Source organism: Puma concolor, chromosome D1 (genome assembly GCF_028749965.1).
Source record: "Puma concolor isolate L17-30 chromosome D1, mPumCon1.1.hap2, whole genome shotgun sequence".
Classification (NCBI taxonomy): domain Eukaryota; kingdom Metazoa; phylum Chordata; class Mammalia; order Carnivora; family Felidae; genus Puma; species Puma concolor.
The window spans coordinates 42,339,737-42,362,381 of NC_141676.1; the positions used below are offsets into that span (position 1 = coordinate 42,339,737).

Genomic DNA, 22,645 nt, shown 5'->3' on the forward strand with positions numbered 1-22,645 from the left:
GTTTACGGCTGTGGTTGTGGTTTTGTTGTAACAGATAGCGCTGCAGCTAACACCATCTTGCTGAGAGCTTCGTGCTTCTGTTAAGTGATTTTTCAAGATAAATTCCCAGGAGAGAGATTACAGGATCAGAAGGTCTGAACTTCTGTGGGGCTCTAGCTACGAAGCACCAGATTGCTTTCTAAGCACAGTTGAGCCAATTTGCAACCTAACTTCGAGCCTATTCTAGAGCTGGGAGTTGAGCCCCAGAGGTGTGGGAGGGGGCCCAGGGGTGGTGCACAGGTGCCTTTTCTAGCTTGAACCCCTCCTGTCTGGTAATTGATGGAGATGGGAAAGAGAGAAACCGAAGGAGGCTCCTGCCCTAAAGGAGCTTTCTGGAATAACTGGTCCTGGAGGGGATGGACGTGGCTACTCCAATGTTCACAGCTATATGGTTGGTGATGGTCAAGGGCCCAGGCCTACTGGTGTCCTCCTCCCCCTCCCTCTTCACAGCCCACGATGGCTGTGCTATGTCCTACATCCCTGATCTGGGTCCCTTATACTGTAGGAAAACTGATTGTGTTTAAAGTGCCCCCCTGCCAGAGACACAGAGAGAGCTGTAGCACTGTGCAGGGTACCTGGAGACCATGGTGCCTTCTTCAGGAAGGGTGGCTAAAGGTCAGGTATGATATTGGTATTGGTAAAAAGCCTTGTGACCAGAGAGACTAGCAGTCTCTCTAGGAGACTAGTGTCTCCTCCATGAGATTGGGAGCTCTCCAATGCCTGGGGCCGTTTCCCTCATCAGATTAGGAATTCCCCCAAAATGGGCCCAATGTCTTTCCTGTCTGCTGGGGAACTCCCCGAGGCATGCTCCCTCTCTCCCCATCTTAATAGGGGTTTCCTGAGAACATAGCTCTGCCCCCTTCCTCAGACAAGGACGCCCCTGTGGGCAGAGGCCATATTCTCCCACCCACTTGGGGTTCCACATCTCCAGCATACGCTGTGTATGTACTAGCTGGTACATACAGGATTCTTGGAATAAGTGGATAGTCTGCTTCTTGGAATGGTGTTGACCATTTGTAATTCTTCAGTGTCTCCAGAACCTTTGCCATTCATTAGATAGGGGCCATGTGCACAGCAGGCTGATCTGGCTCCTGGCTCCTTCTGCTTTAATTTGGCTAATTATACAACCAGACTCTTTTCTGGGCTGGTCTGGAAGAGGCTCCTGGAAGGAAGGAGGAGGAGATGGGAAGGTGGCAGCTAAGATAGTCATCTCTTATTCCAGGAAGGCTGCTCTCTGGAAGTTTAGGCCCAGGGTTAGGGCTCTCTCCAGCATCTCACCCCTTGGGCTAGAGGAGCATGACCTGTGGAGCAGAGCTAAGCTAGTAGCCTGTGAGGTCTGACATTCAGGCAGCATCCAGGTTCACAGAGCTGTTCCTTACATTATCCCCTCTTATTTGGAGGAATCCAGAGGGTGTGAACAAGTACACATTTACAAAAATCGGGTAAAGAAACCAAGGAATGGGAAAGGTAAATGACCTGCCCAAGGTCAGGGACTCCACCCTTCTCTGACTTGAAGTCCAGCTCCCTTTGCTCTCTGGGATCCCTGTGAAGGGTCCGAGGGCCACACTTTAAACAGAACAAAGAGGGGACCTCTGTTGCAGCAAACCACCTGCCCCACCTAGGCAGGGACTCTAAGCCTTAGAGCCTAGGGAGACCCTCTTTTAAGCTGTCCTTAGTTACTAATACCTCAATGTGAGTGAGTTTGAAATCCTTCCCAAGAGCCATGAGAGATGAGGAATCCTCTAAGCCTCAGAGAGAACCTGGCTTGGGGGGATACAGGGACCAAAGGCAGAGCAAGGGGTAGCAACCTAGTGCCCCCCAGAAACACATGAAGCTGACCTCACAGTTGGCCAAGGGCAGCCAATGCTCCAATCTCTTCTCTCACCACTTCTCATGGGACTTCCTTCCTGCTGACCACCTGGAGCAGAATAAAAGCATGTAAGCTTTTGTCTAAAGGCTCAGGTCTCAGACACATGGGGCAAGAGTCTTAAGGGAAGCAGGGTAAGGAGCTGGAGGGACCGCAAGGCTAGAGTTCTGCCCCTACTCTGCCCAGCTCCACCCTGGTGGCTGGAGAAGGGACCCCATGGGCTGCACTGCTTCCGGACCATCCTGGGCAGCTTCATTTTTAGCTCTCTCATCCCTCCCACTAAACTTCCCTTGTGCTTCCTCCACAGTTTTCATGAACACGGCCATCCCCATTGCAGCTGTCCTCATTGTAAGTGGATCCCTTCTCCAGCTCCGGATGCGGTGGGTGGCAGAGAGTGTTTGCAGTGAGAGGCGGCCCAGGGTTTGGCCTCTCTGCACAAGGCCTTCGGATGATGCACTCAGCGGTGGGGCTGGAAATAGGGAAATAGACTGAAAGCCTGTAATGCCCAGCAGTGCCTCCCTGACCCCAGGCAGACCGGGGCCTCTGCCTCTGGGCCCAGAAGACCTGCGGCTTCGTCTTTAAAGAAATCTCACTTTCTTTTAAAAAGAGCTATCAAACTTTTTAATTATAAAAGTAAAGACGTGTGTATTGCAGACATGTTGGGAAATTAAATCACCCACAGTCCCACTGGCAACATCTTTAACGTGTTTCTTTCCAGTCTCTTTTTAAGGCACATAATGTGACATTTTTACAAAAATAGGATTGTGTCGCACATGCAGTTTTGTAACCTGCTTTTTAAAGTTTAAGAACACGAATAATTCTCTACATCATTAAATGTTGCAGTGGAGGTTTCCTAAAGCGATTTTGACCAAAGCTGTGTGTGAGCCCAGCAGTGGGGGCCCGAAGTAGACCCCTCCAGAAAGGCCGAGCCCCCACTACCGCCCAGGGCTCCCATCCCTGGCGTCTGTGGCGGCCACAGTTCTTTAAAAAGATGCATTTTTTTCCCCTGGGGGCCGGTGTCCCTGAGCTGTGGCGAATTTACAGCCGTCAGACACACTTGGGAATTCACTTTTGACATGATTTATTGGGCTGGTTCTGGCCTGGCTCCTTGGGGAAGCCTGGGTCACAGAGGCTGCTGAGCCAGCCAGGTAGCCGAGGGTAGAGAGGAGGTGGTTTGGGAATGATCATGCCCACATTTTCCCTGACTGAGGACTGCTGTCTGAGGGGGCAGAGCTGACCTAAGCTGAGGGCTTCCCTCTGGTCATTCCTGGCAAGGAGGGGGCAGGACAGGGTGCAGCAAGCAGCCCAGCCCTCCAGCGTGAAATCCTGAGCTTGCTGGAGACGTTTCCAGGAGGTGATTGAAGATGATGAAGGTGTCTCTAACAGAAAGCTCTCCTTGGGTCCCCTGTTCCAGCCCAGGGGCTGAGTGCTGCCAGTATGGGAGAGGGCCATGCTCTGAGTCACATACCTCGCTTGTCCTTCTATCCACAGACCTTCGTGGGCCACGTCAGCTTCTTCAAAGAGGCCGACTTCTCGCCCTCGGTGGCCTTCGCCTCCCTCTCGCTATTCCACATCCTGGTCACACCACTGTTCCTGCTGTCCAGCGTGGTCCGGTCGACAGTCAAAGCTCTAGTCAGGTGAGAAGAGGGTCCAGCAAGGACACTGGATAGGCAGCTCGTATGGTGGCCCCAGGGCTTGCTCCAGTGACCCCTACAACTACAGCTGTTTGGTCCAAAGTCATGCTTCCCCGTTGATCTGGGCCTCGCTGAAGGCGGTCATAGTTGGCCTGAGGGACATAGCCGTGTGTGGCTCCCCTCCATGCCATCCCTGAGAAGGGACTACCTAACTGGCTTACCTACATACCTCCAAGGAGAAGAAACCCAATGGCACCTGCAAGACAACTCTATAAAAAAAGAAAAAAATTCAATGTTGAGCCAAAATTGGCATCTTCTCATAAATTCTGCCCATTGGTACTAGTTCCACCCTCCAGAGCCACCCAGAATGAGCACTGTTCCTCCAGCTCCTCGGATTTCAGAAGGTATCCACTGAATCTTTGTCTTCCTCAGGCTGAACATCCCCTCTTCTTTCCACGGGTCCCAGAGCCTTCCCGACCCTGGTCAGTAAAGCAGCTTTCCCTAAGTGCCTGCATGTCCTGTCCCCCCCTTAGCCTGCAACTCTGGGAGGCCCCTACGTCTGAGCTCTAGAGCCCTGTGGCCACTCTCCCAGAGACATCACCCTCTTGGGAATGGAAACCCGAGGGTAGAGCGTTGAGGTTTTGGCTGGGGAGTTCCATACCTGGAGTGAAGATCTCCTTGGACCACTGAAATAGCTCCTCGAAAGCTAGGTCTTGGCATGCCTCTGGGGAGAGCCAGCTATGTCCTTTCCCACCACCAATGGGACCAGACAGTACCCAAGCCCCTTCAACCTTGAGAAAAGTGGCACCCTGGTCTCATGAGACCCTAGCATGTCCTAGACAAGCTGGCAAGGGGAAATCGCTGTTGGAACAAAGTCGCTGATGGAAGGAACAACTCACACAAAGAAGCTCTGGCCAGGGTTCAAGGATGGAAGGGGGCATAACTCAGCAGAATTGTGGTCAAAGGAGTATATAACCAGGGAGTAGTTAAACCAGGGCTGGAAGAAGATTAGCTCCTATTTCCAGGCTTGGCTGTGCTGATTCAGTTTAATTGGCCATGGCATTGTGACTTCTAATGATCACCCTTCTACCCCCACCCCCACCCCAGCCCAGCTCTCTGATTCTGTATAGAAACCACAGGTCCAAGGATGCTGCAGCTGTTGGAATTCCCTTGTGCTGACCCAGAAGCATTTCCATATGCAGACACTCCTAATACCACTGTCACCAGGGTAGCTGAGGCCTTCTCCTCCTTGAATTGGGATTAATAACACCTTCCCCAGCAGGATTTAATTATATGCTTATAAAGCATTAAACACAGTGTCTGGCATATAGTATGTGCTCAGTAAATACTAGCTATTATTAATAACCAATCCCAACCCTAACTAAACTTAACACTAACCAACCTTAACTCTAACAGTAATGGATAAAGCCCTACACCAATGAACCAGCTTTAACATTTAACTACCCCTAAAACTAATCAATCTTACCCTAACCCAGACCCTAATCCAGTCTAGCTGACTGATAACATCAGCTGCCCACCATGGATGCCCACTGATCTGTCTCCCTCCAGTGTGAGCTTTGTGGGGACAATACCGCAGGACCCAGAACCTTCTCAGAGCCACTCTCTCAGGCTGCACCCTCCTCTCTCTCCCCTTCCCTCTGCCCCTGGCAAGGGTGAGAGGTGTCTCTATGCTTCCTTTGCAGCGTGCAAAAGCTGAGCGAGTTCCTGTCCAGTGCAGAGATCCGCGAGGAGCAGTGTGCTCCCCGGGAGCCTGCGCCCCAGGGCCAAACCAACAAGTACCAGGCAGTGGTGAGTGCCCGGCTTTCCCTTGCCACCAGTGTTTTTCTCTAATGCCTGTAGCCTGTGCCCTTCTGTGTCCTGCCTCAGCTTCTCGTCATAGGAGGGGGGACTCCCTTCCCTGCACAGCTTCCAGCCCTGTGGGCCCTCACCTCCTCCTGACCATTCCCAGCCCCTTAAGGTTGTGAACCGCAAGCATCCAGCCCGGGAGGACTGTCGGGGCTTCACGGCCCCACTGCAGAGGCTGGTTCCGAGTGCAGATGGGGATGCTGACAACTACTGCGTCCAGGTGAGTCCTAGAACCTGCACCCCCACGTCTGGCCCCCCAGCACCATCTCCAGGAGGGAGCTTAGCATCAGAGACCTATATGCTGAGTCCTCTGCTCTGGAGGTCACCCTGCCTGCCTGGAGGGCCCATAGCAGTCCCAAAACCAGGGACAAGTTCTCCTTCTCCATTGAATGTGGGACCCCGTGCCTGTCATCTCAGAGAGGGTGATTCAGGCAGGGGTCAGCAGGAGAAGGCCATTCCCCACTCCCCTGCCCTAGAAGTGATCCAGGGACTGAAATCAGGGTTTCTAGCTTTCAGGGCGGGAGGGGAGGCAAGAGACCATTCACACTGAGAACCCAGCTGCCTTTCTATTCTTTTCCGGGCTGTGGGCTACCACCAATGAAGATCATTGGAGGCTTCTTCACATGGACTCCTGATGGAATCCCCACACTGTCCAACATCACCATCCGCATCCCACGAGGTACGGCCCGGCTCATGTCTCTAGCATGGTCTGGGAGTGCCCCTCAGGGTCATAGCTGAAGTGCCCCCTCTACATGTCCCACTGAATGACAGAGAGAGAAAAAGAAAAATCTGCATGTATTCAGCACCAGCTCAATGCTCACTCTTGGTGGGTACTCTGGGGTATGAATACTAGAGAGAGGTGGGCTACCCATGCTAGTGGGAGTCAGCAGCAAGGACAGGACAAGACAGCAGGACCTTGATGTCCAGCCACCTGCTGCAGACATATGGGTGCTTCACAGAAAGAACAGCAATCCCCAGTAGCCAGGGAATGTGCCATGAAAGAGGTGGGGCTCCTGAGAATGAGCAGGGTCCCTCGGGCCATGAGGCAGGGTGGGCATTCTGGCAAAGACAGCAGCATGAGCAGAGCATGGAGGTGGGATGGAGATGGGACCCAAAGTGGCCTTTGTTGGGACCATGAAGAGTTGGGCCCACACTGGGGAGTGAGAAGAAGGATCTAGAGTTCCAGAAGGGAAGGCTCAAAGGGAGATTCTAGGTAGGAGGAAAGCAAATGGGGGTCCCAGGGTTGCATGTATCTGTCTGTCTTTCTGGGTGATAGTCATTCAGACTCCCTGGTGCCCTAGTCCCATTTGCCCCCCGCCCTCCCTGCAGGCCAGCTGACCATGATCGTGGGGCAGGTGGGCTGTGGCAAGTCCTCACTCCTCCTAGCCACCCTAGGAGAGATGCAGAAGATTTCAGGGGCCGTCTTCTGGAACAGGTACTAAATGCACCCTCAGGGCTCAGCTAGTGGGGAGAGCTAACAGTGGGCAGGCGGGCAGCCTTTCTTTCAGCCATCTTTCTCAGTTAAGGACGTGTCATGCCCATATTGAGCACTTGCTGTGTGTTCAGTGAGTACTCAATTAATGCTGTTAATTGTTATTCTTGTCAACATCTGTAGTACTTATTCAACCCTTACTATGTGCTGAGTACTTTGCTAAGTCCTCTGCACTCATTATTTCATTTAGTCCTTATGACAACCAGCAAGGTAAGGACTGTGAACAGTCCTTGTTTTATAGATGAGGGTTCAACTATTTGCCCTAATTCACTCAGCTAATCATCGGCTGAGCTGGAACTCTAACTCAATTCTGCTTGACTCTAAATCCCATGCTCACTCACCTGCACTGCGTCCCTGTGTGGGGAACTGGAACACAAACATTGGTTTCCGGCCTGGTCATCAGCAAAGCCGACATAGACCATTCAGTAGGTGTTTTGAGGAGCCAGAGATAACCCAGACAAACGTGGATTCCTGGACAAAGATCACTATCTTAATTAAAGAGCCAGAACCCCAGGCTGAGTCAACCATGGATCTATTATTTATAGCCACCTACTTCCAAAAAGCACTTGAAACTAGTTGATAAAAGATACATAGAAAATAGAAGCTTTTTAAAAAGGAAGAAAGGAAGAGCTGAGAAATGAAGAGGGTGGGAAAGGTATACAGAAACCCGGGTGGGGCCTGGCTTGGAGCTCTCCCCCATTGCCCCCCCTATCCCCCAGTAGCTGAAGGCAAGGGGGGCCTGAGAGGTTTGTAGAGCACATTCAGGGATAAAGTTTGCAGCCGATTCAGCAGAGGACAGGCTTTCCCCACAGCCATTTCTAGGGGGAAGTGGCATTCAAGAGGCCAGGTTTTTCATAAGCCTGAGTGCAGAAAGACCTTGGGCCCAGTGTCTGAATACCTGTGTGCACCTCCATTTGCAGGACATTTTCCACAATGTCCCTGACTGGTGCATCCGATGGCAAGTTTCCCTCCTCAGTGATGCCATAGACTGGTAGACAAACCCTTTGGGATTTGTTCCTGTGACCTCTGTCTCTGGAATCTTAATTCCACCAGGGATTGTGGTGTGTTTGGGGCAGAGGGGTCTCTGCCTCCATTCCCCATCTTATTGGGGTAGTTCTCAACACAGCCTGACTGGCAAGGCCAGGCATTGGGGTTTGAGGTCACTTTGTCAGCCTCTTGTACTAATTGGCCCTTAGGGCTCTGAAGGGAGGAGCCCTTGCCTATTGGCTGACAGTGTGTCTTTGTGAAGGGAAGATGGGATTACAGAACCCAGACATTGGGGTTGCCCTGGTTTCCTGGGTCTGTGTCCCACTCAGCATGAGTCAATCCCCCGCTGGGTCTGGTCCTGTTGCCCCACTTTCTTTATCTCTTCCCCCAGCCCCCATGCTCAGGTGTCCCCACACCAGCATCAACACCTGTCTGTCCTCTGCAGAAGAGCTAGGCACGCTTGGCAGAGGTGCAGCCCTGCCCTGCCTTGGCCCCCACCTCTTCTCCAAGCTTGGCCAACCCTCAGGGTCTGACTGCTGCCACCTCTGTCTTTGGAAACCTCTGCCCTAGCCCAAGGGATACAAGGGCCCTTTCTAGAACAGCTAACATTAAGCAGCTCTTATGTGCAAGGCACTTTATTTACTTCATTGTCTCAGTCACTCTTCACCAAGCTCTGTGAGGTAGGCATCATTCACCCCACTTAACAGATAAGGAGATTGAGGTGAAGCAAGTTTTACCCAAGGCCACCCAGCTCTCAAACGGCAGAAGTGGGATTTGCACCTAGGTGCTCAAGCACATGGGCTTTCCACTGAGTGCTGAGAGAGAAGGGGTTCAAGAGCATGTGAAGAAATAATCAGCCTGACAATCCAAAGGCCAGCAGTCCCTACGGCCATGACACCTACCTCCTCAGTGGAGCCACCACCCAGGTGCTCACAGCTCTGTCCTCATGGCGCCACCTCCCGGCTCAGTTCAAGTCTAGGGGTAGGAGTGATGATGAAGAGGTTCTCACTTCTCCATTTTGCCCTCCTCCACGGTGCGTCTTCCCTCTCAAGCATAGCGAAGCATCCCGGTAGCCTGCAGCCAACCCTCGGAAGTTGTGAGTCTTTGTTCACAACTCAACTCAGGCTCCAGTCTCTCCACCTTGATGTATTCACTCATCCCCTGTTTACTGAACATCTGCTGGGTGCCAGACACTGGGCACAGCGACAGAAATGCAAAGATGATTAAGACATGGCCCCTGCTTTTATGGGAGGGGAAGGAGATCAGTGCCATATGATCAAGCATAGAGGAACAACATGGGCCTCTGTGGCCAAGGAGAGAAGGGTCATGTGGATGTGGTGTTTGAGCCTTGAAGGATGAGTGTGGTTTCATCAGATGGAAAAGGCAGGCGTAGGAGAGGAAGGTGTTCCAGGCAGGGGTATCGCCATGGGCAAAGGCTTGCTGATGTGAAAGAACATGGTTCTGGTACCTGGAGCACTGGGAGGGGGGGGGTGGGGGCCGCAGTGGCAGAAGACAAGACTAAAGAGGTGGGCTGGGCTCAGGTCAGACACCCCTATATACCAGGTCCAGGAAGTAAGATATAGCCTGAAGGCTGTAGAAGAATTATGCTGGTGATAAAGGGGTGGGGGGGTACTGGAGAAAGGGAGACCAGTTAGGAGCTCATTATAGTGGCTGGGAGGAGTCTGGACAGACATGACTCAGTTGTCTTCATCTGCCGTGTGCCTCTCAAAATCCTGGACATGTACAAGTTCTGTCCGGCTCAGCTCTCCTGGGCAATGTGTTGGTTAAGTGTGGGGACTGTGTGTTGAAGGACCCTTTTCTTACACACAGGAGCTCCATGCCTCAGACCCTGGGCCCAGGTCTGCATGGGGGTGATGCACTTGCAAAGTGAGCCAAGAGCAAAATAATGAGCAAAATAACGTTTAACCTGGCAGCCTCTCCCACAAGTCTGTCTGTCTGCAGCCAGAGGCCAGGGCGATGCCAGGCCGCTCTGATGTTTTCGTCCACGCCACGGCCAAGGCCGAGTGACCAGGCAGCCAGAAGGAGTTCAGGAGGCACAAGTCAGGGAGCTGGGGGATTAGGAAGTACAGAATGGAGAATGCTCTGGAGAGATTGGTTTCTATAGCCATTCATTTGTCCTTTCAATGAACAAATGAGAAATATGGCTAGGCAGATAAAAGCAAAAAGCTCTGGAGGCAGGCTTCATGAGTTCAAGTCTGGGCTCTGTGCTTTGGGAAATTCCATGGCCTTTCTATACCAGTTTTCCCTTATTCCCATGGGGTTGATGTGAGGCTTAACCTATCGTGTAGTAAGTGCCCTACAAATATTATTATAAATATTATTGTTTGAAAATGTACTTCTATGCCAGGTTCTAAATCCCCCTGTTGCTCTTGAATTGCACTCCAGCCTGTCGCCCAGGAGAGATGGCAGTGAGCTCCTTGGGCACAGAAACCATATCTTATTTGTCTCTCTGTATCCACACTGCCTTTGCTAAATGCATTCATTTGTTAAATGAACACACAACCTGGAACAATTTATGACATCCAAGAGACTGCCATCATAAATGTGTCTTTACATCTCCCTCCTACCACATACCTAGACCCAGGCTGTTCTCCTGACTCAGAATTCCACCACCCAATTCCCCACCAACATTTGGAAAATGGGAATCCCCACTCAGATGTGGAATTTAAGAAACAAAACAAATGAGTATATGGGGGGGGGGAGGGGGAGAGAGAAACAAACTATAAGAGACTCTTAGAGAACAAACTGAGGCTTGATGGATGGAGGTGGGTGGGGGATGAGCTAGATGAGTGATGGGTATTAAGGAGTGCACTTGTTAATGATGATCGCTGGGTGTTGTATGTAAGTGAGGATCACTAAATTCTCCTCCTGGAACCAATATTGCACTGTATGGTAACTAACTAGAATTTAAATAAAAATTTGAAAACAAAAACAACAGCAAAAAAGGGAAGTAGGAATCCTATTAGCGCATGTCTCACAATGCGTTATGATTACCTGCTGGTGTGCCTGTCTCTCCCATGACACTGAGCTCCTTGAGGACAGGACTGAAGAATTCCGTGTTGTACTCCAAGTGCCCAGCAAAGCATGTGCCTTTTGTGAACTTCACTGTGCAAGTTACAAAGGAGAAGACCTACCCCCGGGGAGCTCACCAGTGCCAGGTGGACAGAGGCATGCAGACAGAGCCCTGGTGTGGGCGTACAGGGTCCATCGGGTGAGGTCCTGCATTCTGGGCTGGAGATTTACTGCAGCAGCCCTGGGCATATCCGGCACATCAGCCCCCAGCCCCTGGTCTCAGGGAGAACCACATGGTTCCCAAACATCCACTTTAGTAACAGTCACCCGCCAGTGCCTGGCTCTCTGCTTCAATGCACTATCAACCTGGGAATTTGCAAACTCTCTCCTTAATATCTAAGAAGAAAACATTCTTATGAAAAGCTAATATTAGTAGATACACTCAAGTGAAATTCTTTCCCTAGAAATAAGGAATAGGGCCATTAATGACCACAGTAGAATGATTTTAAATGTCCCCAGGGAGCCAGCAAGAAACAGGGCCCCAGAGAAAGCACTGGGGTAGGGAAGAGGGTTCCACTTCCTGATGAGCAACTACAAATCAGCCTCCCTGGAGCTCCCTGTTGCCTCTGCTCTGACCACCTGCTGAAGCTTCCGCTTGAACCATTTATTATTTCTGTTTGTGCCCACTCAGGAGGCCTGGGCCTTGCTTGCCCTGGGCCAGCCTCAGAATGCTGTCGCCTTGTGGTGGTTGGTATGAAGGCTGCTTCCTGAGACCCTTGATTCCCCCAGGAGATGAGAAACAGTCTCCTTTCATGACTACCCTGTGGTCCAATCTGCCCATGTAGATCTTGAAGCCTTTGGGGAATAGAGGTAAGGTGCTCAGGTAACCCCAGGTTTCCTGGAGGAGGCAGGTGTGGCAGTATGGTAAGCAGGCAAGACAAGGGGCCCTGCATGGAGGTAATGAGCCAGACTTGGTCTTTTTTGTAGTCCTGAGTCTGCCACTCACTTGCTGTGTGGCCTTGGGCAGGTTATTTTACCTCTCTGAGTTTTAGTTTCCTCATCCGGACAATGAGAAAAACCCTTTCTTCTCTCAGACACTCGGCATTAGGACCCAATGACATTAATTGGAAAGGGCTCTGTGGTAAAAGGTAATGTTTCAAGATAGCTACAGGCCTGTCAGGGGCAAGATGAAGGGACCATGGGGGCCCAAAATTCTAATTTCCTCTTCCAACCCCTTCCCACCTCTTCCCTTTTTATTGGTTGCTGGTGTCTTAAATGAGTGGTGAGCTGTTCAATTTCTCCTCTGTGTGCATCTCTGGGACCAAGGATGATCCCTCCAGGTCTCCAACCCCACGTCCTTCCCTCCAACCGGCTATGAGCTGTTTTTATAATATGTTCTCCCAGTGTCACTGAGGTTTGTGCCATGACCCCAATGTTATACACAAGGAAACAGAGGCTCCCCTAAGGAAAGGGACTTGCAGAAGATTTCACAACCAGTGAGTAGAGAGGCTCCTCAGATATGAACTTCGGAGCCCATATTTTTTTTTCCAGTTCTCTGCACTGCCTGCCCGCAGTTCCTGCCTCTTCCTTCCACCTAGAATTCCCTCCTTCTGTCTGCACTCTGTCATCCCCTCCCCCACCCTTGAGAGTTCTGCTCACCTCTGACTTCTTGGAGCCTTTCCTCACTTTCTCACATTTCTTCTCCTCCAAACTATATTTAAAATTTACCTTGTTCTCCAATTCCAGAAGATTGTCCATAAATTAGAAAAGATACACAAGTATAAAGAAGGCAAAAACCACCTAATATCCCATTGCCTAGAAGTTTCCAATCTTCTTTCTAAGCATTTGCATATGTGTTTGTGGGTCCTTTTCCCCAAACTTTATATAATACTTTCTTGCTCCTACTTCTTTTTCTGGCCCTCGTGACTTTCTGACTTCTGTACCTGTCTGATTCCCTCTACCAGAATATGAGCCCTATGAAGGCGGGCTCTGTGCCTTGATTTCAGCTTGGTGTGCACACACCTGCCCAGCACCTAGCTGGTTGGAGGGAAGGACGTGGGGTTGGAGAACTGGGGAGAATTGTCCTTTCAGCTCAGTGCCTGGTTTCAAAGGTACAGGCAGAGGAGGGATGGAATCACCCCCACACATTTAAGACCCCAGTAATCAATGAGAGAAAGTGCACGCCACATGTACCATTTTGTACTTTTCAGATGGAAACATCTACACACAAAGCCTTGGGGAGGTTCGCTCTAGGGAGGCTGGGGCTACACTGTAAAAAGGTAGAGATGAACCTGGATCCACACCCCAGCTTTCTCCCTTCCTAACTGTAACATTGGGCGCATTATGCAAACTCTGAGGCTCAGTTTTCCCATCTGTAAAAAGGGGACAGTAACACCTCTTTAAAGTATAGTCCTGCGGATGACATGGCAAATACAAACAACTTCACACTGTGCCTGGCATGAAGACAGCCCCCACTGAGTGCTAGTCTCCCTCCCTCCCTTCTTCCCAAATGGTTAAGATGTCAGTTAACAGCCTCCCTTTATTACAGGTCTGTCATGTGCTAAGCAATGTAGGGGTTGGAAAAGATGCTCTTCCTGCCTTAAAATCCCACTGGGGATAAAAGACTTACACAGGAGCTGATTAGAGAGTAAGGTAGTCCATTATGAGGGCTAATTGAGCAACCCAGACAATGATACAAAATGAGTTAGGACCGGGCACTGGGGTCCACAGGGAGGCCACAGATGCACTTTCTTCCAGATAAATAACAGTCTTTGCAACTCTGGAAGCAATCAAGGCAGGAAGACTCCAGAGATAAGCTTATCTGGGCCTCGGCCGCAGAGTTGGCATTTGTAAGCTTTGGTTTTTTTATCTGTCTCATGTTACCAGCTGTCCAGAAAGTCCAGCAATCTGATGGTTGGGAAACCCAAGGTTAGGTTGGGTTGAGAGAACGAAATGAGACCACAAAGATCAGAGAACAGAATCTGAGGGGACCTGTAACCATGTATCCATCAGGATCTCCTCTCAGTTCTGCTCCTCAGCAAGGGACAGAAAGGAATTCATCAGGTTTCTTGCTGCCTCTGTTTTTTTCCATCCCGGTATTCCTGACAAATCACAGTGGAGTGGTGTAACGTGGTCATTAAGAGCATAAAGCTCTAGAGTCAGATAAATCTATTTTCTCTGCTATTTGCTGGCTGTGTGGCTTTGGGCAAGTTACTTAGCCTTTCTGACCCTCACTTTCTTTGTAAAGTGGAGACAGTCAAAATAAACCTCTTTCGTATGATTATTTTAAGCTTTAAGAAAGATGATACTATTACGATACTCATCACAGTGCTTATGAAAGTTCAACAAATGTTAGCTGGTTTTAGTATGCCTAAAGTCAGATCTGTACGAAAACAGAGTGGATTATTTTTCCCCAAATGTGCATGTCAGAAGCACACACTTTATTGGCAGAGGGCTACTTGTGGAAGGTTGAGTGGTAGTCTGGAACAGAAAAGAGTGCTGGCAAAGTTGGCCACAAAATTCAGGTCGCCTCACTCAGTGCTTTTCATATTTTTTTTTACTATAATCCACTCTACATCACAGTCCACTACATTCATGCATTGATAGATAAGGGGGGAAAAAATCCCAAGAAAATACACGTTAACCACATGCTGGGCACACTTTTTTTTTTTTTTTAAGTGCGGTCACAGTTCACTTACTTTAGACCCAATGATTGGGTCCCAATCTACAGTTTATAAAATGATTCTGACCTTGGCAAAGTCACTTTCCCTCCCTGAGCTTTAGTTTTCCCCCGTGTTAAACCATCGTGACACCCAGCCAGCCTCACCGCTACTCTGAGTCAGGGGCACAGATTTAGCTCTTGCTATTTGGAGGTGCTCATCTAGGTGCTGTGGGAGGGGCAGTGATTGAGAAGAGAGGTTTGTGTCCCTAAGGAAGCTACTTGGGGACACTGGGGAGGGGTGGGAGGGATGGGAGGGGTGGGGATTGTGAGGATCTCTCTCTCCAAAGACCTTTGTGATGGAGAGAAAGGCAATGGAGTGAGAAGTAACTGGTGTTGATTTTTCCCATTTGTACCCCAGCAGCCTTCCTGATGAGACGGGAGAGGACCCCAGGTATAGCCTTGGAACTGGGTTGGAAGTGGGTCCCAACGAAGGGAAGGGGCTGGGGGGCTGGGAGGGCTTGTGGGGTTGGGATACTGAGTGTGGACGGCAGGGTGCGCAGCCTACATGATTTCATCGGCACAGAGCCTTATAACAAGGCGTGCTTTCTCAAAGACGGCAAAATCTGGTTCTTAGAGAAAAAAACAACTTAGATGTTCCAGTCTGTGGCTCTTCAAAGGGCCTTATAATATATAAACAGATATACAATATATCTGTGGTTTAAAAACTTCACGGTGGGTGGGGCACCTGGCTGGCTCAGGGCTCAGTCAGTGGAGTGCACAAGTCTTGATCTCAAGGTTGTGAGTTCAAGCCCCACACTGGGCATGGAGCCTACTTTAAATCAATCAATCAATCATGGTGCATAGTCAAAAAGTAGTTTACTGCTTGCCATGGGTTGGTGGGAAAGAAGAAAGGGAGTAACTGCTAATGGTACAGGATTTATTTGGCGGGGGGTGATAAAAATGTTGTGGAATTAGTGGTGATGGCTGTATAACCTTGTGAGTATACTAGAAACCACTGAATTGGAAAAGAAATACACTAAGGAAAGGACAATTGAGGGAGGGGGGGATGTGTATAAGAAGTCCCTAGGGGATGATCCTGAAAAAAAAGTTGAGAAACAGGGCTGTAAGAGAGGAGGTAGATCTTCCCCAGGCCAGACAGGAAATTTGGCCTTATTGCTTTATGTTCAGTGTTCAGTCTAAAAAATCCAAGTGAACTATATTAATGAGGCTCTGAGACACTGAAAACCTTCCCGAACCTCACATCTCCCAAGAACATTCAAAACACACTGGAGGTGGTATGAAGTCAGGGCTGGGAAGGGTGACTCAACTTTGTAAATACCCCTAAGTAGTTTCATAATTACTGGCCTTCCCTCTAATACCAGAATGTTTCACTTCCCCATGTTTTCTTTGCCCTTTCTCCCACCTTGTCCCTAAGTGCCGGGGTGTGATGACAGGCCCAGCCTCTCTCGCCATAGTAACCATGGTTCTTGAGCCAAAAGGCAGAGCTCATGGTATGTGACAAGTATGACCGTGTGGATGAGAACAGCGGTACAGAATAGCTGACACTAGAGCTGTTCCCGGCCATCCAGGGCATGCGGTCACTGCAGCTGACACATCTCTCCCAGCAGATACCCCAGATTCCACTCTTGTCTTCTGACAGGGCCACATGAGGCTTCAATTCATGCCTGGAGCCCTTCTCGGCCCTCTGGCTGCCACCCCGAGAGTTCCATGGGCCTTAGGTTCCCACGCACAAGCTGTGGGCCTGGCCTGGTTCCTGCCAGACGGCCCTCCCGGCCTCGGCTGTTTTTGCAGCCATGTCTGCCTGAGACCCGAGTCTGTGCATTTGAGCCCCGATGCAGAGGCTGGGTCTGGAGGAGCCACATGTTGGCCTTCATAGTCCTCTGACACAGAATTCCCCTCAACACACAAGATTACACCAATGCTGCCTTTCCCTCATTCTCCCTCTCAACTGGGGCCTGGGGCCCTCCGCACACCCCCCCCCCCCCCACACACACACACACACTGGGGACGCTACACAGTGTTGGGCAGAGGAGGCTCCCCCAGGATGGCCACTCCCCAGTCTACACCCCTCCGTGCAGCATGTGGCTGCACCCCTGGTCACGGGGGCAAACAGGCACACTCATGCCGGGTTTGAGGGAGTTCAAAGGTCTGTGAAGAAGTTGGTCCACACACGTGAGCCCTGAAACTGTGTCTTTTCTTCCCTGCTGCAGCCCAGAGCGGGAGACGGTGGCCGATTCGGATGTGAGGTACTGTGACCTGGAGCACCTGCCCCGTGGGCAGACTTCCTCAGAGGGGCTCTCAGGCCCAAGGGAGCCACAGAACTCTTGAGGGCAGCCCCAGACGTCCCAGCTCCGCTGTAGGGAAGAGGCCCAGGAGGGCTCTGTGCTCCATCAGGTGGTTCAGAAGCCACTGCTGCTTCTGTGCATCAAGCGGCTCCCTTCACACCAGATCACTTTTATCTGGTGGTCATACCCCCCCCCCTTTTTTTTTGGTCTTCAAAACCTTTATCACACTACATGTGGTTTCCGTGGTTCTGCTTTTTTAAAAAGTTCCACTTGGAGAGTTATCTGCTAACATCAAAATCAAGTGATTTGAGGGCCACTCGGGGAAGAAGGAAATTAAGGGTCAAGTGTTTACTTGGTTTGGTCACACTTCAGGCTCCTCCTAGCTCTGGGTAGAGACTCAGGAAGAATAGACTGCAGGGGTGGGACAGGCTGTATGCAGGGCAGGGCAGGGTTGAGGTCCTGTCCCCCCCCCCCCCGCGCCCCCCTCCCCCCGCCCTGGTCTGCTAAGACCCAGGCACCCAAGCCTGCCTCTGGCCCTGGGGAAAGAGAGGCCACCAGGGGCCACACGAAGCTGGCTTCTGCCAAGTGCCCCTCCCCAGTCTATACCATCTGCTTGACAACTGCCTCTGAGAATGAGCCCCCAAGAATGCCTCCCCTACTCCTGCCTGCTTTGTTCCAGGAAGAGAGGCCCTGTGGCGTATGCTTCTCAGAAACCATGGCTGCTAAATGCCACTGTGGAGGAGAATATCACCTTTGAGAGTCCCTTCAACAAACAACGGTAGAAGCCTCTTGGTGGGAGGTGGGCTGTGGGGGCGGGGAGAAATTGGTCAAGGGCAGCATTAGCCAGCCCTCCCCAGTGCCCAAGCCCTAGCCAGCTGCCCTGCCCCTCCATCGATCGCCCACAACCAGCCATCCTGCTCTCCAAGACGCTTATCTGAATCCCAGCCTGTTCCATATGGCCCATCTGGAAATGATCCAGATGTGCCTGGGCATCAGGGCAATCCAACTCCTGTATGTATGAAGGCAAGGCGGGAGGGGAGCGTGCGGGGGGAGGGATGTTGTGTGGAAGCCCCGATGGCCTTCTCTTGAGGCTAATGGCAAGACTGACCCAGCTTTCCATTATTCCCTACCCTCGCTCTGCAACTGATGTATTATTTTCCCTCCAATGATAATAATAATTGCTACCATCTATTGAGCTCTTAGGTGCGAGGTGCAGCGTCACGCTCTTTATATGCTTGATTTCCCCTAATGCTCATAACAACCCCAGTAGGCAGCTACGATCATTATCGCCCCCAAGGCTCAGAAAGGTTAGGTAACCTGCCTGAGGCCACCCAACAAATAAGTGACAGAAATGGGTCTCAAATCCAAGGCTGCCTGACACCCAATTACATGTCACCAAGACACTCTGATGCCTCCATGCACCCTGGCTGGCACCAGCTAAGAGCTGACCAGGGAAGTATGAGAGGAGCAGGCTGGGCAAATATTTGATCAGCCATCATCATTACTGCCTAAACCAACCAGCAGTGATTTTTCCTGGCAGTGCCCCAAGTGTGGGCTCTGGCTGGAGCTTCTCCCACTGCACAAGGGCCATGGGCCCCCTCTTGTCATTTACGTGGCATATTTACTACTATCCAATTTCATCCTTCAAATATTTAACTGGCCCCAAGACTCTGTGAGGTGCTGCCCTCAGCTCTTTTCAAGCTCACATGGTGTTTGCTTGCACCCAGGCAGAAGGCCATTAAAGCCAATGCTCACCCTGAGCACAGCTGCCCGGAAGCTAATGATTCTCTGTCAGTGCTCAGGCCCAGCTCTGGCCAGGCCGATCAGCTGTGTCCGTCCCCACCCCCAACCACTCCAGGTACAAAATGGTCATCGAAGCCTGCTCCCTGCAGCCGGACATCGACATCCTGCCCCATGGAGACCAGACTCAGATTGGGGAACGGGTTAGTAGCAGCCTCTATGGGGGTTTTTCCAAGGCTGGGGCCCTCAAGCTTCCCTGATCCCCACCTATCACCAGCAGCATGCTCTGAGCTCATTCTCAGGGAGAGGAGGTAACTGGAAAATAAGAGAGGGTAAAGGTGGAAAAGCTGCCTGCAGTGGGGACAAAATGATCTTGAACCTTGGGCTGCTGGTTGTCCTTGACAGCTTTGCAGCTTAGTGCCTCCCTAGGCTGGAGATTCATTCATGCCCCATGTCAATACTCGGGGCCCACATGACACTGTGCTAGGCCTAGGGTTATATCCTTCAGGTACACTCTCCAGATGGGACCCCTCCTCCATAAGCTTAGACAAATAGGATTCTCCCATGATAGCCCTCCTCATGTATGATTGAAATCCCTACTTCTTCTGTCTTGGTTGTCACTGGTCAGATGGTCTCTAACACCCACTTGATGAATCTTCAGAGTCATGAGGATCATGCTCCCCACCTCTGAATGCATTCAGTAAATATGTATAAGTTCCTCCTCTCTTCAAGGTGAGGAGGGACAAAGCGACGGGTAGAGCCAGGCCACTATCCCAAAGAGCTCACAGGCAAGTAAGGGCCAGGACGGTCTTTCCTGAAGGGCTATGAGAGCATAATGTTTCCTCTCCTTTGGTCACAGGGCATCAACCTATCTGGTGGTCAACGCCAGCGAATCAGTGTGGCCCGAGCCCTGTACCAGCACACCAACGTTGTCTTCTTGGTGAGTGCATTAGCTGGTATCTCCCTTGTCTCTGGCTGCCTCCCTGGCTCACCGCCTGTACACAAACCCACACAACACCACCCAACAAGCTCCCTTTCCAGGAGTAAGCCTCTCCTGCCAGAGATATTACTTAATCATTGATGGGGAAACTGAGGCAAGGGTAGTGCAAATGACCCACTGTGGACTTCACATGGAACTCTGCAGTAGCCATGAGGGAAGACAAGTAGTAATTACAGGCTGCCTCCCTGTAGGACAGCCTTAACCTATCAACACTTAGCCCCACTACAATAACGGCAGATACATGGAAAGTATGCTGTCACTTCCAATCCCGTGTTCCGAGCAGACATTGCTAATTGATCACAGCAGGGGTAATAGAAAATTCAGTATCATCAATGAATGCAGTTCTGTGAAACCCCACATTAACTAGATAAGTTTCCCACAGAAACTTAACCTGGCCTCAGAATCCTTGTCACCACCCCACTCCAGGTAGTCACTAGCAATCAAATGTGAGATAAACTAATGAGCTGTGCCTGCCCTATTTCATGCCAAGTTCTGTGTGAGGTGTCTTAGTTGATACTGAAGAATTCTGAGGGCCAGGCCTTGGTCTCAAAGATTTAGAATCTGACTAGGAGATAGAGCTCACCCACACTGAAGAGCCACGGCCCAGTTGAAAGCCAAACTGTGCAGCACAGTCTAGGAGGAGGCTTGTCTAGGGAGACAACTATGAGGGCTAGAATAACCAGGGAGAGCTTTCTGGAAGAGTGAGTCAGGTAAACAGAAGGAAAGAGGAAGGCCATTTGGGTAGGGAGTCAGAAGAAGGAACCAGGTCTCTGATCCGGCTTTATGCGCTCCCCCTGTTCCCAACACACGTAAAAGCTCTCCAATAAACACACTTCAAAATGTAAAGGTTCATAGTCTTTGTTACCATCCAACATAGTACTTTACAAAGTACTAGCTTATTTATGATCTTTTTTTTTTAATGTTTATTTTTGAGAAAGAGAGAGAGAGAGAGCACACAATCAGGGAAGGGGCAGAGAGGAGGAGACACAGAATCCGAAGCAGGATCCAGGCTCTGAGCTGTCAACACAGAGCCCGACACAGGGCTTGAACCCACGAGCGGTGAGATCATGACCTGACGCAAAGTCAGTCGCTTAACCGACTGAGCCACCCAGGTGCCCCTAGCTTATTCATGATCTTATATGAGCTTTAAACAACCTTGTTAGAAAGAAGTCAAGTGGATATTTTAGATTATTTCAGCAAAAGTGTATTAAGCTCCTACTCTGTACCTGGCACAGGCACAAGGGGTATCAGTTCCTGGGGGCCTCACAGGAGTGGACAAATAGTTATCACAACTGGAATTGAGAGGAGGGAGGATTAGGCATAGAATCAAGAGAGGACACAGGAAGAGCTAGGATGGAGCACTGAAGGATGAGTAGGAGTTCACCAGGCAGACAAGAGACAAAATGGTGCTTCCGGCAGAGGAAACAGCATAGGTAAAAACCTGGAATGGCAAGTTCTCTGGAATCCTGGAGTACAGGAGATTGGACAGGACAGACAACTGAGACCAGAAAGACAGACTGAGCAAGTAACAACAGGCCTAGATCACCGTGCTAAGGAATTCAGACTTGGTAGGCAGTGGGGAGCTATTGAATGTTCAAGAGTCAGGAAGTGTATGTGATTAAATTGAGAGCCATATAACTCATAACTGCCTCATTTTAAGATGAGGCATCTAAAGCCCAGAGAGGTGAAGTACATTATCCAAGGACATTCAGCTAACTAGTGTCAGTCCCTAGACCAGAGTTGGTACAACTCTGATGGTTTTTATACTCACTGTTACCCTCTCTGCCCACATTTGCCCCCACCTTCTCCCCTCTGCCCAGGATGACCCCTTCTCAGCTCTGGATGTCCATCTGAGTGACCACCTGATGCAGGCCGGGATCCTTGAGCTGCTCCAGGATGACAAGAGGACAGTGGTCCTAGTGACCCACAAGCTACAGTACCTGCCACATGCAGACTGGGTGAGAGGCCACAAGGAGATCAAGCTGTGGAGGGCTGAGGGGGCAGAAGCAGTAGAACATTTTCAAAGGAGTCACTCAGTGTCTCAGTAGCCATTGCTGAGGGCCACAAAGCAGAAGAGATCCACACTGAATGGCTTCCTGCAGGCTGGGTAGACCCTGCACAGGCCAAGGGTTTCACATCACCTACAGCTGCAGACATTCCATCCTCACCTGGGGCCCCTGTGGTACCTGCAAGGCTGGCACCAAGAAGTCTCAGAAAAAAGCAGACATTCGATTCCCATCCTCTGTTTATGGCCCGGGTTGATGACTCATCCCCCTGGCCTTGGGACTGCCTATTTGGATGGGAAAGCCATCTGCCTGTCCACCCTCTGACCCACAGAAGGTCGGACGGATTCAAGTCAGAATCAGATGGAAATATGGAAACCAACAATACAAGTAGTCGCAGAAGCTTCAATATTAGAATGCGACTTGGTGAAACCCCACATTGACCACATTTCCATACTCCTCAACCTGTAGATAACAGTTACTTTTTAATTAATTGGAAAGCATTTAACATTTAAGGTGGAAATCATGTGACTTTTAAAATCTGGACCTTGCCTGACTCCTGAGGCAAAATTTGCCCCTGAAAATTAAGGGCGTCCTTGAGCTTCAGGCCTGTGCTATATGGCCCTAGGTCTTCCTTCTGCATGTGGTGAAATCCTCTACTATGAAAAAAGAAAAAAAAATCCGGATTAAAAAAAAAAAAAAAACTATTAAAACAGGTGCAGAAGGTCTGTGTCTGAGTTTCCAGGGTGACCGTGGCAAGGCAGTTCAGGACAATCTTTAGTCCAAAGAAGGCTGTCACAGACATGCCTGGTCCCTTGAAGTGTCAGTGAACAGGACTCCCAGGCATCGCTCCCTACACCCCAGCATGGGCTCGGTAGGGGTAAGAGAACAGAGGTGGGTTTCTGAATTAATGCGGAGTGTCCATGGGTGTGAAACATTGAGTGTTTCAAATGAAATCAGTTTTATTGATTTTAAAGAGGCATGGCCACACACACTTAGACCAATAGGTGCTTTGTC

The 22,645-nt window shown here is 50.4% G+C and overlaps 1 protein-coding gene across 3 annotated transcripts in view; it reads left to right on the forward strand.

Annotated features, from left to right (window-relative positions):
* ABCC8 (ATP binding cassette subfamily C member 8) overlaps positions 1-22,645 on the forward strand; it is a 77,671-nt gene that overhangs the window by 39,127 nt on the left and 15,899 nt on the right. For all 3 annotated transcript variants that reach the window (XM_086677858.1, XM_086677856.1, XM_086677857.1), the window contains 12 exons: positions 2,214-2,254; positions 3,398-3,543; positions 5,244-5,349; positions 5,510-5,626; positions 6,010-6,085; positions 6,736-6,841; positions 14,998-15,030; positions 16,811-16,846; positions 17,565-17,663; positions 18,744-18,828; positions 19,485-19,565; positions 21,446-21,583. In XM_086677858.1, coding sequence (XP_086533984.1) covers positions 2,214-2,254; positions 3,398-3,543; positions 5,244-5,349; positions 5,510-5,626; positions 6,010-6,085; positions 6,736-6,841; positions 14,998-15,030; positions 16,811-16,846; positions 17,565-17,663; positions 18,744-18,828; positions 19,485-19,565; positions 21,446-21,583 — 1,064 coding nt within the window. The remainder of the gene's footprint in view (positions 1-2,213; positions 2,255-3,397; positions 3,544-5,243; positions 5,350-5,509; positions 5,627-6,009; positions 6,086-6,735; positions 6,842-14,997; positions 15,031-16,810; positions 16,847-17,564; positions 17,664-18,743; positions 18,829-19,484; positions 19,566-21,445; positions 21,584-22,645) is intronic.